The sequence below is a fragment of the Galeopterus variegatus genome, unplaced genomic scaffold (genome assembly GCF_000696425.1).
Source record: "Galeopterus variegatus unplaced genomic scaffold, G_variegatus-3.0.2 Scaffold5755, whole genome shotgun sequence".
In the NCBI taxonomy this organism is placed as follows: domain Eukaryota; kingdom Metazoa; phylum Chordata; class Mammalia; order Dermoptera; family Cynocephalidae; genus Galeopterus; species Galeopterus variegatus.
This window is the reverse complement of record NW_007731866.1, coordinates 47513-65678: the sequence shown is the minus strand read 5'-3', so window position 1 is coordinate 65678 and position 18166 is coordinate 47513. Positions and strand designations below refer to the sequence as shown.

Here is an 18166-nt window from a genome sequence, read left to right as displayed (position 1 = left end):
CTCCTTTGAATCCATCACATTGGGGGTTAGGGCTTCAACATATGAATTTTGGGGAAACACAAACATTTTGCTCATAACAGTTTCTTCCAGCCATATTGGGAAGCACTTATTCCAACAGACACACAGTCTTTATAAACATCTTGTGCTATGTGGACACTTAGCATAGGTGTCCCTAAGATGTTCCCAATTCCTTACAGGGAGAATGAACAAAACCCTGGCTCATAGAACTTAACAGCAAAATTCCTTCAAATGGCTCTTCACCCTCAGAAAGATGCTGCTGTTTTCTGTAGGCTTCTTATAGACCCTGCTTTTCAGCCTTAGAAAGTGGTCTCTGGGACACAACTGGTTCCCTGGGAACAGTATTTCTCCTACCTGCCTGCCCTTATCCCTACCTCCTCTTTTATCTGCAAGTAAAATTTTTTTAAAAAGGGGGAGAGGGAATTATGTGTGTGAATACAGTAATTTCCAGAACAAACCCAGAAACATGTTCTCGATAGTTGTATAAGGTTTTGTGCACAGGGGCATGTTTGACTGGCATGGCTGAGTGGGGAGCAGAAAGCATTATTGCTAGAAACTCAAGGCTAGATCATTTTCTGGGAAATGCAGAACTATTTAAAATATTGCTACAGGACAAGGAATTTTACTCTGGCACCAGCTCACTGATTTTTAGTAAAAAAATATTTTTTTCAGGATTTAATATTGATAATGTCACTCTTCAATGTTTATCAGTTCTTTTATTATTCCTCCATGGGTTCCCGTTTTATGCTATGGGCTTTTTCTCACTCCGCAGTGAAATGCCTCTGTCCAGTTATCTCCTTCCCATTCATGGAAACCCAACACTCCAGTCTTTGTTCCAGCTTCAGAGCAGTGGTGAAAGGAATTTGCAATGTCGATAAGATATTGCTCTGTGTATTGATTTTGCCCTGTTAATAGCTGAATTCTTTAACAAGATTATCAATCCCACTTGCTTAACAAATATGTTAAAAACTGGAACTGTGGTTCCAAAGGCTCCAGAGTAAATAGGACAAGTATTGCTGGCTTGAACATTTCCTTTTGCAACAGATCTGAGTTCAAAGAATCTACAGGATTAAGAGGTGTGCTTTTCATGTGCAATTCAATTCAGCAAACATTTATTGTTAAAAATTCCTTTAACTTCCCCTTCTTGATACAGCGGGTCCTTTATAGGAGCGGGAGTTTAGCCCCAAACATTGAACTATTTCCAATTGAGGTTATCAGAGGTTATCCATAGGGCTGAAGTGTTGGTGAAATCTCTGCTCCAGTTCCGTGATTTTTCTCCTTGGCCTGTCTTTTCTTTACACTAGCTCCAAACATCCAAAGAGCAGCACTGTAAAATAGAAAGAACACTGGACTCAGAGGTTTTTTTCTACACTGTTCATTTGTTTGGGGCTAAACCAGTCCACATTTTCTAAGGTCTCATCAGTCAGTAGCAGTTACCCAGGCTCCACAGTCTGTTGGATTGACCAGGTCTGGCTTAGGTTATAATGGAGGAGGTAAGAAGTCTCACATGAGGTAGAAATTCCTGGGAAAGTAGACAGTACTTGGATGCATATGGATTGTCACCAGTGTATTCAGAGACATCCATTGCTCAAAGACCAGTAGATGGGTCTTTGTACATCTCTACTCGTACATCTACATTAGGGTTCTTAGGGGTTGCTTGGTTGGTCCGAGAAGGCCTGAATGTGTAGTGAAGAAATCTGGTGAAATTTTGAGCAGAGTTAATGTCATGGAGGGTCAAAGAGCAGTGACATTCCTCAGGGAAGGTGTTATGTAGGAGGTGCTGTGGATAAATGGCATCCAGGGTTAAGGTACTGATACAGGTATGGCCCCAGAGTTCAGGGTTTCCTTGCAACCTCTAGGGATCTGTGGAGTCCGGATTAAGAGCTGGTGCGGTGGCATCTGCCTGAACAGAAGAAAGTGAGCGTGGTACAGCCAGGCAAGGCAGAACGGAGAGCAGAAGGGAGCTCTTCACACCAGAGCAAAGGCTGAAGGATGGGTTTGGCAGCCCTGGGAATTTCTGGGTAGAGTGGCTCAGATGACAGCAGGCCTTCTCAGAAAAACTCAGAAAGGACATCAGCCTGTGATACTAATGAGGCCCCAAGTACCAGTGACCTGGCTTCTGCGCTCATCTCATCAACTCTCACACAGAGTTGAGGATTTCCTTCTTAAAGGTAATAGAAGTAGATTTCATTCATCTGAAAAAACAAAACAGCTTAATGTTTGTTATCAGGAAGTCCAAATAACATCTACGTTATTAGTATTCTATTACTTTTCTCCTTTTTTCCTTGGGGGAAGGTGAGAGTTGCTTCTTTGGTTTACAGAGCCCTTTCTCCTCACAATGAGCCTGAAGTCAGTTATTTTCTGCACTTTACAAGGGAACCGAGGTTCTGGACAGTTTAAGGACTTGTCTGGTGTCCTCAGCTCTGGTGGTTAGAGGCACAACGCCAAGCTCAGTGCTGTTTCCATCAGACCCACACTTGGTCCTTGTTCAGACAGATCCTGCCTTTTGTGCTTAGGATTTCACTACATCACTGATGCCCACATCCACCCCTGCCCGACAAAGACCATTAACTACTTCACTGCTCTTTGCCTTGATCGCTTGGTCAATGGTTTTGGCCATTGGGCAAGCATTTGGAAGGCTCTGAGAGGTGTGGCCTACCTGAGACTCAGGCACTAGGAATTCCTCATTCCCATGAATGGAGCTCTCTAGTTATGCCAGAGTGGGGAGCAGGAGCACTAATCTCCTCCCACTCCACTTTGTGGGAAGAACAACCATTCTATCCAATGCCAGAGAACTTTGGAAAGATGCCAAGGCACTCTAAGCCCAGAATTGATGAAGTCCAGAGAAGAAATTCAGCTCCAAATGGAAGAGGTGTGTGTAGACCCAAGAGCTATTTCTGGGGATCCTCAGGCACATAGAAAGCCAGAAGCCATCAACAAGTGTGACAGTCTGGCCGGCCCGGTGGCGCACTGCTGTAGTGCGCCGCTTGGGAAGTGCGGTGGCGCTCCCGCCGAGAGTTCGGATCCCGTGTACAGACCGGCCGCTCACTGGCTGAGCGAGGGGCAGGAGCAACACCTAGGGTTGCGATCCCATGGCTGGTCCCGGTCCGGTACGGGCGCGACACTGAGGGTTGCGATCCGTTGCCGGTCACGAAAAAAGACAAAAAGGAAAAAAAAAAAAAAAAAAAAAAACAAGTGTGACAGTTTTAACTCCCTTGATGTAGGACCTGCTACATCAGGATCCAAAGTGTGCAAGAGGGGATTTCCCTGTTCACATCAGAGCACCCAGGGGAAACTGGATACCTGTTCGTGGCCAAGGGAAGGCTCTAGGCTGAAGACAGGTGACCCTCTGAGCAGATGATAGCTTTGAAAAGGATTGCTAAGTGCTCATTCCAGGGGCAATGGGAAATAGACCACAGGAGAGTGCAAATATCTTGGGAGATGTGGAAATTGCCACATCAGTGAAAGGCGATGAAGTTCATGAGACCAGGAGGAGTCTCATACCCCACAAGGGAGACCTCAGGGCAAAAGGATCCCTCCAGTAGCCACTGTAACTGACATTGGGGAATCAATTCTCATTCCAGATCACTGGGACTTTGGACTACTGGGGTTTGTCCATTGTTTATTTGTGGCGATGGGCTTTCTTTTCTTTTAATCAAGATTTGTGTTTCCAAAGGGTGCATTTGGACCAACTTACAGGATTGTCTGGTGAAAAAGCTTTCCTGAGTCTCTGTCCATGATTTTGATTCAAGATAAGCTGATCACATGCAGGATCTGTTGGCCCCAGGGTTATGCTACAATATAATTTTCTCCAGGTGAAATGGTCCCCCAATAGCCCTGGTTGATAGGTCCATGAACAGGCAGGATTAGTGCGTGGGTCACCTGAAAAATCTTGTTAACCTCCTATTGTCCCCAAATGTCTATGTTTGGGGGAACTTAGTAATGGGAGGAGTTTCCTGGGAACTTCTTGTAATCTTCTGCCAATGATTTACTTACCCTGCAGTGTTGAATTGGAAGATTGGGTGGTGATTTATCAGGAAGTATATAGCAGAAAAAACTTCTCATTTCTAAGACCTCATATACTGGCTAATTGCAAGTTTCTGGCTAGAAGGTAAGCTCTGGTTTACTGGTTTTGTATTTTCTAAAAGAGTTTTATGGAATGCAAAAACAGACCTCCCAAGAATTTAGATCTCTGCTCTCCTGGAGTTAGCTAGAGTTAGAGCTAACATTTATGGGGAGGGAAGCACTGCAGGTAACGGTTCAGAGCCTGGGCTTGGATAGCAGGTAGACCCAAGTTAGAGTCAGGGCTCTGCTACTTGCTAACTGTGTGGTCGTGGCAACTGATTTAACTCTTTAACCTTCAGTTTGCTTCCTTGGTTAATTTTCTTCTTAGTTCTATTGGTCTTTCAGTAAACTATCTTGGATTTTCTAGGTAGGCAATCATATTTTCTGAAACTAGTGATACTTTTGCCTGTTCTAATACTTTTTAAATTGAATCATAATTGATTATACAAATTTTGGGGGTTCAATGTTGATGTATGTTGATCAAATCAATATTATTAGCATATACATTATTACAAATAATACTTATCCTTTATGCCCCTTATCCAATCTCTCCCCGTCTCCTTCCCCCTCCTTCCCACCTCTGATAACCCTAGACTACTTCTCTCCTTCTGAAAGAGTAATGGTTACTCTGTTGATTTGTTGCCTAGATTCAGTGCTGAGAGAGTGTGTTCAGGTCCCTCACCATTGTCGTAGAGTAGATGCTGCTTCTATCAATCTGGAATGGGCTTTGTGAAGAGACATCCTCTTCTCTTCTTTGGTCTCTGCTGGTGACTCTCCTTGTGTCAATGCACTCAAGTGGCTGGTGAACCATCTGCCAAGTGGTTGTGGCATTTAGCTGATTTTGTGACAGCCATGGCTATTGTGTTGGCTATGGTAGGCCACCCACAGGGAAGTGGTGTTTTTGGCGTGCTCCTTACCTGGTTGTGGGAGGAGGGGTCAGGCCCCAGCTCCATCTGTTTTTACATTGTAAGATGTTGTTGCATAGCAGTTGGGTGAGAGGTGGACAGGGAAAGGGGGAAGGAAGTAGGGTGGGAGAAGGAGGAAGGAGGGGGGTGTGTTTGAGGCCTGTGGTACTCCCCTCATTCCTGCAGAGGAGACCAGCGGGCTTCCAGTGGTGGCTTGGTCACTGATGGGCTAAATGCAGATGTCAGGGGGTCGTGCAAGAAGCCCTTGGCCCACTACTGCCCCAGCCCCGGAGCCCAGGGTACTTCCTGTGATGGCTTGGTGGTCGTTGCCGGACTGGTTGCAGGTGTCAGGGGTCATGGCTGAGGCCCCCGGCCCTCCCCACTTCCTGGCTTGGGGGCCCAGGGGGCTTCTGGTCCTTCTAGGTTTTATAGGTGTTCTTAGGTGAAGTGAGATCTTCATTAGTTAATATCAAACTTTGTCTCCGGTCTCTGGGTGTTTTGTTTTTTCCTTCAGTTCTGTGTTGGATTATTCTCTGTTCCCACCACTTAAACTCTGCACTGGAACTAATATGTTGTCCTTTGCTTACTTCTAAAATGGGGGAACTTCCTATGGGGACAAGCACTTGAACTCTGTGGTTGAGCTAAATTGTTGCTTTGCTGCTGATTCCCTGGGGAAGGCTTTTTGTGCAGCTCAGATTTTTTTTTCCTTTTTGTCTTTTTTCGTGACCGGCAATGGATCGCAACCCTCAGTGTCGCGCCCATACCGCAACCGGCAATGGGATCGCAACCCTCGGTGTTGCGCCCGTACCACGCTCAACCAGTGAGCGGACCGGTCTCTATATGGGATCCGAACCCTCGGTGGGAGTGCCGCCGCGCTCCCAAGCACCGCACTCTACCGAGTGCGCCACCGGGCCGGCCCTGCAGCTCAGATTTTAATGGATGACTTTGTAGGTACTTCTGGGTCTTATGAAGAGGTCCAATACACCTGGGTTGTGTAGAAACTCTGGTCTGGGCCTGAGTCTTTTCAGCAAACTTCTCCCTGTGCAGTTCTATATTCCTGACCAGTCTCCACTGAGTGGGCATGTGCTGATTGGGGGGCAGATCAGCTATCCATGCTGTGTCCCAGTGTTCCCCTGGTGTGCCAGTCTCACCACTGCCCACATTCTAAACACTTCCCTTGGGACAGACCATGCTGCTGGTCCCTTGCGATGACTCACTGGCCTCTGAGTGGCTCCTTTTTTCAGTTGTTGTGGCTCTTCACTCCTATGTGGGTCCACGAGTACCCTGTTAGTGGTCTTGCTATCCTGGGGGCCACCAAGGCCCTCTTCTCCCCTCCTGACTCCAAGCAACTTCAGAGGAAGGGCACAGCTGTGGCTTTTGCTGGCTCCTGCTTCGTGAGCTCACCAGCTCCAACCTTGAATCAGCTGTGGCTCAAAATGGTAGGAGCGGTTCTTTGTTTTCCTCTCATCGTGGCTTCTCTCGCCTTCATGCACTCCATAGGTCTCTCCTCCTCTTCCCCTGAGCTCTAGTAGCCCCTGCTTGACTGTTGTTGCTTTTTAATAGTTGTAAATTGGTTGATTTGTGGGAGAGAGTGACGCTGGGAACCATCTATTCCACCATCTTGACCACCTGTTCTAATATTCATAGTAGAGATACCTTTCTCCTGTTTCATTGTACTGGTTACAATGATCAGAATGGTGTTGCATAGTATCAGTGATGATGGACATCCATATCATATTCCTAAACTTAATGGGATGCTTCAAATGTTTCATATGATGTTCTTCAATCACATGATGATTGTTATGTGTTCTGGCAGACATAGTTTATCAGCTTAAAAAAGTTTCCTTGTACTTTTTAAAAATCATGAGTGGATGTCAAATTCTGTCACATTTTGGCATCTATTGAGCCAAAGTGATCTCATGGCTTTTCTTCTGTAGTCTAAGATAATGCATTTCATCAATAGTTTTCCTATTAACTAATTAATCATTTCCTGAGTAACCATTCTTAAATCTAAGATAAAACTTAGTTTATGATGCACTTTTTTTTTTAAAATCACGGCTGGACTTGATTTGATCATATTTCATTTAGGATTTTTTTCATCTAAGTTTTTAAGTAACATTCAGGTGTCATTTTCTTTTCTTTTCTTTTCTTTTTTTGGCAGCTGGCCAGATGGGGATCTGACCCTTGACCTTGGTGTTACAAGGCTGTGCTCTAACCAACTGAGCTAACCAGGAAGCCCCAGGTGTCATTTTCTTGCGTGCTATCTTTATCAGGTCTTGTGAATGATTTTAAATTAATTTTGTTGATTTAAAGGAGCGGGCTGGGAGAGAGGAGTAGACATGCTGAAGGAGGCCCAGTTCTCCCTGCTGGTTATCCTGCTGCTTGCCTGTGGCTTCCTCTACCAGCTCACCCTGAAGTCCAGCTGCTTCTTCTTCTGCCTGCCTCCCTTCAGGTCCCAGCAGGGGCCAGAAGCCCTCCTGAGCCACAGACACAGCATTGTGTTTATAGAGACCTCGGAGAGAATGGAGCCACCCCCAATGGTCTCCTGTGCAGTGGAGTCTGCTGCCAAGACTTATCCCGAACAGCCTGTTGCATTCTTTATGAAGGGTCTCAACAGTTCCTCACATCTGCCCTCAACCTCCACTTACCCAGCCTTTTCCCTCCTCTCAGCAATAGACAACGTTTTCTTCATCCCTTTGGATATGAAAAGGCTGTTTGAAGACACGCCATTGTTTTCATGGTACACTCAAGTAAGTATTTAGGAAACTTAGCATATCTGTGTTGGGAGGGGCCACAGAAATGAGTCCAACCTACTCATGTATAGATGGGTAAACTGAGGGAAAGAACTCAGTGTCAGAGATGGGACTAGAACCCAGATCTTTCGACTCTTGCCTTCCCCTCTTTCTACCACATTGAGACCTGATACAAGTAAAAAAGGAGAGATTTAAGTTAGGATTATCTTCAGCCTGGTGTCTTTTGCTTCCAGCCTTATTTCTTTTGGGATCTAGGTTACTTTTCAGACTATTCTTAATTGAATGAGTTTTTATATCTTTTCTAGCTGTACAGAACACTTATTTTTTACTACACTTTTAAAACCCATCTATGTTAAACTTTCCTTGTGTCTGAGGTGGAAACCAGGAAATATTTAACATGGAAATAATGTAAGTAGAAAATTCATGAACAATCAGTGGAGTGCTGCTATATTAGGATATGACTGAGAGGGCCGACCCCGTGGCTCACTCGGGAGAGTGTGGCGCTGGTAGCGTCGAGGCCGCGGTTCAGATCCTATATGGGGATGGCTGGTGCGCTCACTGGCTGAGCGTGGTGCAGACCACACCGTGCAAAGGGTTGCGATCCCCCTACCGGTAAAAAAAAAGAAGATATGACTGAGAAATCCTGGAGCTCTTAGGAATTTTGTAATCCTTATTTTAACAGCATAGCATAATAAGGAAATGTACTTCAATTTAATATTTCTCTCATAGAGAACCCACATTCAGGCAGTACTTGAGGAAATTGTAGTACAACCACTCAATGATTTCATTATGTAGGCTTTAACTGATAGTTTTAAAAAATGACATCTTATGAAGACTATAACACAAAATGAAATTAAAAATCCCCCCTTGATAATGTAATTATAACAATTATAATGATTTCTGTTATGCAAAAACCCACATTCATCTACTGAAAAAAAAAAGACCTGAAAAAACTATACAACACAATAAAACTAGTAGAAGTTGTTTTATTATGATTGCATTAGGAGTGAATTTAGTAATGACAATGTGTTAATTTCATTAATAAAATTATTTAAGTAAACAAAAAGTAATTTAAAAATTGATATCAAAATAATACTATTTGCTTGCCACGTAAAGTCCTGTTTAAATTCTAATCATAATCTGGACAAATAGCAATAAACTTTTTATTTCAGGCTTTGCGGGCCAAGTGACAAAATTGAGGATTATTATCTAGGTACTTGTGTTAGTTTCCTATGGCTACTGTAATCAATTACCACAAACGAGGTCACCTAAAATAACAGAAATTTATTCTCTCACAGTTCTAGAGGCCAGACGTCCCAAATTAATTTCACTGGACCGATATCAAGGTGCTAGCGGGGCCGAATTCCCTCTGGAGGTCCTAGGGAAGAACTGTTCTTGCCTCTCACCAGCTTCTGGGGGCTGCCGGCATTCCTTGGCCTATAGCCCATCACTGCAATCTCTGCCTCCGTCTTCAAATCCCCTTTTCCTCTGTGTGTGTAAAATCTCCCTCTACTTCTCTCCTTAATGGTAACTTGTGGTTGCATTTAGGGCCCATCAGGATAATCCAGGATAATCTCTTCATCTCAAGGCCCTTCACTTAATCACATCTGCAAAGATTCTTTTCTCATATGAGGTAACAGGTTCCAGGAATCAGGACCTGATATCTTTGAGTGGTCATTATTTAGCCTACTACAGTATTTACATAGAAAGAGAGAAAACTCCTGTCCTGGCCTGCATCATTAGCCTGGGGATGGGGTGGACTGTCTTGGGTGGTAGTCATGCTTGCACCAAGTTGCTGTTGGGTGGAGACATTTTCTGGACTAAGTGACAGGCCTTAGGGGGAGGGTCTGGTGGGACAGGCAGGTAGGGGTTGGGGCCAGGGACAACTCCTGGGGTCAGTTTCACACTTGGCCTCAGTGACTTCTAGATCCCAAAGTGCCCATCTCCCTTCTGGAAGAGCCAGAAGTCTCAAATTGGGACCTGTCAGGAGGAGGTGGAACTGCTCAATGGACTGAGTTTCTACCTGCTAGGTCCTGGCAGTTGCCAACAGGTTCCTGACAAGTAGGTGGCTCTGCCCCAGCCAGTAACAGGGTAGGTGGCTGGGGCCAGGGAAGCAGGTGCTGGGAGTGGAGAGCACGTGCAGTTTGGTCCCTGAAGCTCTCAGTACTAGCCTGCTAGCGGGTGCTCCAGGGCCACACAAGTTTCCATACTGGGCTAGACTGAAACTAATTATACTATTAGTATAATTATTATATCATTATACTACATATTGCAGTATATAATATTATATATATTATAATTATATTAATAATATTTGTATCCAGGACCATACAGGTTTCCATACTGGTCTAGACTAGTACTAATGTACTATTGGGCTCTATGGAAAAAGAAATCTCAAGTCAAATTATTTTGGGAGTTGCTGCCTGTTACATCCTTTTCTCACAGATGAATTATGCACATAAGGATATTAAAGCCTCTTTCAATTCTGAACTAAAGAAATTTTAATTTGATTCAATCCATCACTGTCTAAACTTATTTGAGCATGGAATCCTCTTTCAGTGTGACACATAAATAATCTCTTGGGACTAATGTTTATGGAGCACAGTTTGGGTTGCTCTGAGCTGCACCTTAATTTTACTATGTTGGATCTTAGGAGCAAGGTGGGCCCTGGGATGCAGAGCCTTTAAGTTTCTGCTCCATCTGAGACTGCAAGGTACTACACTGGTCTGTGCATCTACAGGTATCATACCATGATACTGTTGGGGTGCTGGGCTGTGGCATGATCTGCCCCAGATAGGCCACGCAGGACAGCTGGGGACCACCTGTTTGGGAGGACTGAATGTGCCATAACTTGCTGGTGACCATTGGGCTTGCTGCACTGGTCTGGGCAATTGTACCCCTTGAATATGCTCAGGGATGAATACTGTGGGTGTAGGGTGGGGTTGGGCATCTATTCTTTGAGCATCCAGAACCCCAAACCTCCTTCTGGTACTTGCCCCTGTTGGAGCTCTGGTGTTTTAGGTTGGCGTTAGTGTAATACCCACATCAAGGCAGGCTTCCTCCTCCTCTGGTTCTGCGTGGCTTTTGATATCCTATGTCTCTGGTGATGTCCAGTAACAATTGCCAATTTACTAAATAATCATATTTACTTATTTTTACCAAAACCTTGTTTGCTTTGAATGAATGGATATCTGAAGCCAGACTGCTTTGGCTCAAATCCAACCTCTGCCTCTTTTATCTTGGACAAATGACTGAGCTTCTGTTCCTTCTAATTTTTCACTTGAAAAATAAGGATAACAGTACCTATCTTTGAGTATTTGTGTATGTGTAGATTATAAAAAGCTTGGCGCAATTATTTATAAATGTTAGCTATTATTATTATTTATGAGGTTTTCAGTGAGTGTATACAATATGATGATCTTTAATAGCTTGTGAAGATTCCTGCAACGTTTTATTTGACTTGCTTTCATTTGATTTTATAGTAGAATTTTTTAAAATGTTATTTTGTCAAAAGCCAAAGATGGTTGTTTATTTTTTCTTGTGAAGATTCCTGCAACGTTTTATTTGACTTGCTTTCATTTGATTTTATAGTAGAATTTTTAAAAATGTTATTTTGTCAAAAGCCAAAGATGGTTGTTTATTTTTTCTTTTTTTTATTATTTAACCTTTTAATTAACTATTTAAATTCAGAAAAATATATTTTGTTTTCTGTATTCAAAATCATAGCATTCCATATGGAACATTGTCATTTATACTGATTTATTTTTATTCTTTTTTTAAAAAAGTCATTTTCTGTTTTGCTCACACTTTTAGCCTTTGCAATCATCATGACTCCTTTCTCTCCCACCCCACATCCAATCCAGCTTAGCTTCAACATGTACTCAGAATCTGACCACTTCTCTCACCCCCACTGTTATCTCCCTGGTCCAAGCCACCATCATCTCTTGCCTGGATTATGCCAAAGCCTTCTAACTTGCCTCCTGTCTTCTGCTTTTGCCATCTCTTAACCCCCAACCTAGACTGTTTTCCACACAGCAGCCAGAGTGACCCTTTGAAGTCTAATTCAGATCACATCACTCCTTTATTCCAAACATTGCAAATAATTTCAAAGTCTTGACCCCAGCCTACACAGTCTACCCTCCCTTCCCACTGCTATCCCTCTCTGATCTCATCGCCTAACCCCTCCCTTCTCTACGCTGCTTCAGCCACACTGCCTCCTTCCTGTTCCTGCACATAGAAAGTGTGCTCCTGTCTCAGGGCCCTTGCATTTGCTGTTCCCTCTACCTAGAACCCTCTTCTCCCAGATATGGGCATGGTTCACCCATGCATTCAAGTTTCCGCTGAAACCTAATATAATATAGTGTTCCACCCTGCCACTTTCATAGCCAACCCCCCACCCCGCTTTTTTTTCTTTGTAGTCCTTATCAACACCCAATGCAGTTTATATTTACTTGTCTATCTCCTCCCAGGAGGGATTTTTGTCTGTTCACTGCTGTATCCTATGCAGCTGTAACAGAGCTTGGCACATATTAAGTAGGCCTTCAATTAATATTATTAATAGAATTAATAAGTGAACAAAGGCATGCATGCATGCATTATAAGATTCTTTTACTAATTTCTCAAATAGCATACATATTGATTTTTTCTAGTTTCCTAGTTTATTTTTTCTTCATCAGTTTTTAGCATTTTTAGGACTCTTTTTGATTCTTCCTTCACAGTTGCATATTTATGGTTAATGTACATTCGTGTTGGAGAATGATTCATACAGTTCATCGTGAAATCCCTTCTGGATTTCTTTTTTATCTTTCCACTGCCTTAATTAAAAATAAAACAATTTCATGAAATCTTTAAAAGCTGCTAAACTCTTCCCATAGATATTGTTTGCTGTAAACTTTTTACTCAAAGAAAAATTTTGGGGGCGGAGGTAAGTTTGGTAAATTTGCAAAATTGGGCGTGTGGCAAATTAATTTTTGGGAAGCTGGCTTGCTCCCCAGCTACTCTGGGCCTGGCCTCCTGCTGTGACACTCTTCCCTCTTTCTGGCTACTTGGGGCTGATTTGCACCTATTCTTGCAGATAAACTCCAGTGTAGAGAAAAACTGGCTCCATGTCAGCTCGGATGCGTCCCGCCTGGCCATCATCTGGAAATACGGTGGCATCTACATGGACACCGATGTCATCTCCATCAGGCCCATCCCTGAGGAGAACTTTTTGGCTGCACAAGCTTCTCAGTACTCTAGTAATGGGGTGTTTGGGTTCCGCCCCCGCCATCCCTTCTTGTGGGGGTGCATGGAAAACTTTGTTGAACACTACAATTCAGACACTTGGGGCCACCAGGGTCCTGATTTGATGACAAGGATGTTGAAGGTGTGGTGCAAACTCAGAGACTTCCAGGAGCTGAGTGACCTCAAGTGTTTGAACATGTCCTTCCTACACCCCCAGAGATTTTACCCCATCTCCTATCCAGAGTGGAGACGCTACTATGAAGTCTGGGACAGAGACCCGAGCTTCAATGACTCTTATGCCCTGCATTTGTGGAACTACATGAACCAGGAGGGGAGAGCAGTGGTTAGAGGAAGCAACACACTGGTGGAAAATCTCTACCGCAAGCACTGTCCCAGGACTTACAGGGACCTGATTCAAGGACCAGAGGGGCCAGTGACTGGGGAGCTGGGTCTAGGTAACAAATAGAGCCAATGTGGGGTTGCTGCTACTGCAGGGTGGAACCAGACACCTTCTGGAGTGCCACACCCTCATTTAATCTCCACTGTCTCCAGAGGGGTGGGGCTTCCCCACACACCAGTTAAGAGTAACTGTCTCTGTCTATGATAGAACAATCCCAAAGAACAGTGGTTATAAAATATAGAAGTTTATTTCTCTCAAATGTAACAGAAGTCTGGAGGTGGGGGACCCAGGGCATGTATGGTAACAGCAGTCATCAAGGACCCAGGCTTTTTGCATCTTTCTGCTTTTGGCCCTTAGTGTTCACAGCTCATGGTCCATGTGGCTGCTGACCTCCAGCCCATCACATCTGCATTTCAGGCAGCAGAATGAAGGGAGGAGGAAAGATGTACCCCCTTGATTTTATGAAGACTTCTTGCAAGTACCATATAATGCTTTCCCTTACAGCTCACTGCCGAGAGCATAGCTGCAAGAGAGGCTGGGAAATTGAAGGAGGAAGAGGAAAGGGGTGTTGGGATAGGCAGCTAGCAGTCTTGCTACATGTTCTATTTAATATTGTAAGATTAGTTCCAGGACCTGTTAGAGCATTGTCTGGGGAAAAGAGAGACTTGATTTCTAGTCCTGCTTTTGACATGCATTTAATTGATAAATATTGAGCCCTTTCTGTGTGCCAAGCACTGATTTAGGTGCTGAGGATATAGCTGGATCAAGCAGAAAAGGTCCCCAGCACTTATATCCTAATCTCTGGCCGCATGCCCCTGACATAGTCTCCTCCCATCCCCAGGGTGTCTGCTATTTCCTACCCTACCCCTTTCTAATATATACATTTACCCTGCCCCAATTGGCTCATAAAAGCAAACTCAAATTATTTAAAACTGCTGCTCTTTTTAGATTCACATAAACATTTATCTCTTCCATTTCAAAACATCATGTTGTACACCATAAATATATACAATTTTTATATGTCTATGTCAATTAAAAAATTTAAAAATTATCTCTTCTTTTCAGGAGGTATGAGAATTAACATTTCTTCCACAAATACATTTCTTCAGCCAAGATTTTCTAGAACTTTCCTTTTGATAGTTTGCTTTATGGGAAAAACGTTAACAGTTTTCTGCAAATATAAAATTAAGATGCCTTTTCGAAGTCCATCCATCCATCCCCTTTCATTCTAATATTTCCCTCTTTGAGAATCACAACTTTGATAGTCTTATTAACAGATGTGCACAAGTTATGTCTCCTGCCCAGCTTCAATTATTCCCAGCTGCTTGCTCTGGACTCTCAGATATCTGATACCACAGCCAGGCTATGATGGCTGCCTATTCCTCCAACTCCCCACACCCATGGCTGTCCTCTGGGTTGTGTCCCTGGACCCCTGCTGGTTTTCAGCTCTCCTGACTATCTCCACAGGAAAGAATGTATGACAACTGGTTCTTCAACTAACATTCCTGACTTCTAGGGTTTTGGGGGGTTTAATTAAGAATATTTTCAATATTTAAAAAATATATGAATTCTCTTGTGATGAGACCAAGTAGATCAACCTGAATGTCACATTTCCTTATTTTAGGCTGTGATTACATGAATTCACTGTGGCAATAATGATAATTCGATTTTTATAGTGAGTTTTACCTGGCAGTAAAATATGTTTTTGATTAATAAAATATGGGAAATAATGTATTACTTAATAAATGCAGTTTGTTTAGTAGAAAAAAGTATTTCAGAACATGGTGGTGGTGTTGATGGGGAGGATCAAGCAAAGTAATAAGAGTAGTGAGTGGTAAGAAATGAGGGGTTCCTGGGACCCCAGATAAGTTTGGATTCCTTCTGGCTTTCTACTAGTCTATGCCATGTATTTATGTCATACTACACTTTGCAATAGGGTAAAACTGGTATTTTCCCCTATATTAATATTTCTTTTTCGAATCCTACACACATTCTTAGAATTGCAAACAACAGACTGTATGGAGCAAAAAGTGAAAGTGCCTCTTGTACCATTGTCAAGTGTGGTGTGTCTTTCACTTTTTCTCTGCGTATATGCTCATGCTTATTGGTAAGAAGTCTTGGCCACAAGCTATTGGAGTACCTTGCACTATCACCTTGTCTGCCCTAACTCTTTCCCCAGGACTCCCAAAATCCAGCAGCTAAAAGGTTAAGAGAGGCCCCAGAGGCCTGTCTAGTTTCCTGCTCTAGGGCTAAGGCCAGCATCCATTGTGCTGACTGGTTGTTGCCTGTGCCAGATTAGTTGTTAAATATTTTGAATACCACCCCTGAATTTCTCATATGTTTAGTTTCTTAAAAACATAAATGCAATCATATGATACATATTATTATGCAAGTTGTTTTTCATTTTAACAATACATATGTCTTGGGCATCTTTTCTTATTAGCACACCAAGATATACTTTACTTTTCATAGTGGCTGCATAGTGTTTTATTGTAGGATATATTATGATCTATTTAATCAATACCCAATTGGTGGACCCTTAAGTTGATTCTAATTTTAGTAGTACCTGTAATGCTACAGCAAAAATTCTGATGTCCACATTTTTGAGGACTTTAAATTTTAACATATGCTGCTAAATTGTTTTTCAAAAGGGTGGTTTGAAACTGCCCATTTTCTCATCTCAAACCAACACAAAAAAATCTACTTAATTTTGTCCATTAGGATAGTTTTAAAAATATACCACATTTTAATGTTAATTTTGGTGAGATTGAATGTTTCACATGTTTAATTGGCAATATGTTTTTTTATTCTATGAATTGTCATATCTTTTGTCAACTTTTTTATTGGGTTGTTTTTCTATTTCTTATTGATTTGTAACCACTCTTTATATATTAAGGATACAACACTTTATAATTATGTGCAGTTTTTAAATTCTGTCTTTTGTTTTTTTTAACCTCATTTATTATGTTTTCACCATATATGTTTTAAAATTTTATGTAATCCAACCTGTCATCTTTTAGTAATGTCTTTCAGGTTTCATGCCATGCTTCCATATCCTTCTACCACCTTGCTCCCCTTCAAGAAATAAAGATTCAGCTTTCCTATCCAGGGGAATTATTAGGGCCCTAAGGTCTCAGGTGAACCTTCTATGCTAAGTAGCAAGGTTAATGTGCTTTTTTCTGGTGATATTGAGGCAGGAGTTCTTAACTTGGGGGTCTGTGAATAGATTTTGGGGCATCTGTGAATTTACATCTTTATTTTTACTGTTAATTAAAATTTATCATTTACTTTAATATCACTTCCACAGTCATATTTAGTAGTACTTGTGACCTGTCATTAAACATCACAGGTATTTTCATATCATATTAAATTTATCATTTCCTTCATTTATGAATGAAGGTCACAAACCACACTAGTATTAGGAGTACCTGTGACTTTGTTGTTAAACATCACAGATATTTTCATATCCCATTAAGGGTGTTGCAGATATCTTGAAATATTGTTTACACTCTCACTAATTTTAAATCAGATGCTAAATCTTGCTATTACATGCATTAATGAACAAAAATACTATCATATTACAAATTTGTTTTCTAGTGTTTTCATAGCTATATTTTCAATATATTGGTGTCCTCTGTAGTCTTATATATTTTATATATATATCATATATACATAATGTATTTTATTATATTTTATGCTTTTATAAACATTCTGAAAAAGAGTCCTAGGCCTGGTCAAACTGCCAAAGGGGAATCCTGCCCAAAAAAGGCAAGAGCAGGAAGTTGTGGGGGCAGCTCGTTCCAGATCCTGCCCCTATTATTGCCAGCCAGTGAGTGGCCAGGTCACCACCAGGTGCCATGCCTTAGGTTTGTTTCCAGAGTGGATCCTGGTATGCCTTACTTTGGCCCTACATTTTCATTTTTGCAGAAGAGAGCTTTTTCCTGAGGAAGGAGGTCTTTTCTGCACATGCACACACTTCCTACAGTGATTAACTCAGAGAATGAGCTAGAGTGTGTACGTCCTGCCTAACCAAGAGATTCCTCCTCAGCTCCAGCCAGTTTTGGACATGTGAGAGTGCAGACCTTTTGTTGCCAGATCCTCAGATTTTTCAAGAGAAATCAGCAAACCAGATTTTTATGTAAAACCCTCTTTGTATGTCTGTCTATCAACACTGTGAAAAACCAACGATACACCTTTGACCTCAAATCACGTCAGGGATTGTTAGCGGCCAGCATCCCTGCTTTGGGAGACCTGTCTCATACACCTCAGATGCTCTGCATTTCCCTTCAGAAGAATGAGGTCCTGAGCCGGCCTTGATCTGCCAGTGTCTTGATCTTGGACTTCCCAGCCTCCAGGACTGTGAGAAAAACACGTTTTCTGTTATCTACAAGCTTCCCTGTATGGTATGTTGTTATAGCAGCCTGACTGGACTAAGGCAGTTTTCAAGGTTTATTCATGTTGTAGAATATGTCTGAATTTCCTTCCTTTTTAGCACTGAATAATATTCCATTGTATGTATATACCGTGTTTTTTATATCCATTCATCTGTGGACAGACACGTGGGTTTTTCTTACTGTTTGGCTATTGTGAATAATGCTGTCATGAGCACGAGTGTGCAGATACCTACTTGAGTCCCTGCTTTCAATACTTCTGGGTATACACCTAGAAGTGGAATTGCTGGATCCCATGGCAATTTTATGTTTAATTCTTTGAAGAGCCACCATTCTGTTTTCCACAGTGGCTGTGCCATTTTGCATTTGCACCAGCAAGTGCAGGGGTTCCATTTTCTCCCCATGTCCTTG

At 42.4% G+C, this 18166-nt stretch overlaps 1 protein-coding gene across 1 annotated transcript; it reads left to right on the top strand.

The window, feature by feature from the left end:
• Positions 1-4105: 4105 nt before the first annotated feature.
• A4GNT (alpha-1,4-N-acetylglucosaminyltransferase) lies at positions 4106-13465 on the top strand. The gene is made up of 3 exons (XM_008589916.1): positions 4106-4270; positions 7302-7738; positions 12816-13465. Exons 2-3 carry the CDS (start codon positions 7328-7330, stop codon positions 13428-13430), a joined length of 1026 nt encoding a protein of 341 aa, XP_008588138.1. The 5' UTR covers positions 4106-4270; positions 7302-7327; the 3' UTR covers positions 13431-13465.
• The last annotated feature ends 4701 nt before the right edge of the window (positions 13466-18166 follow it).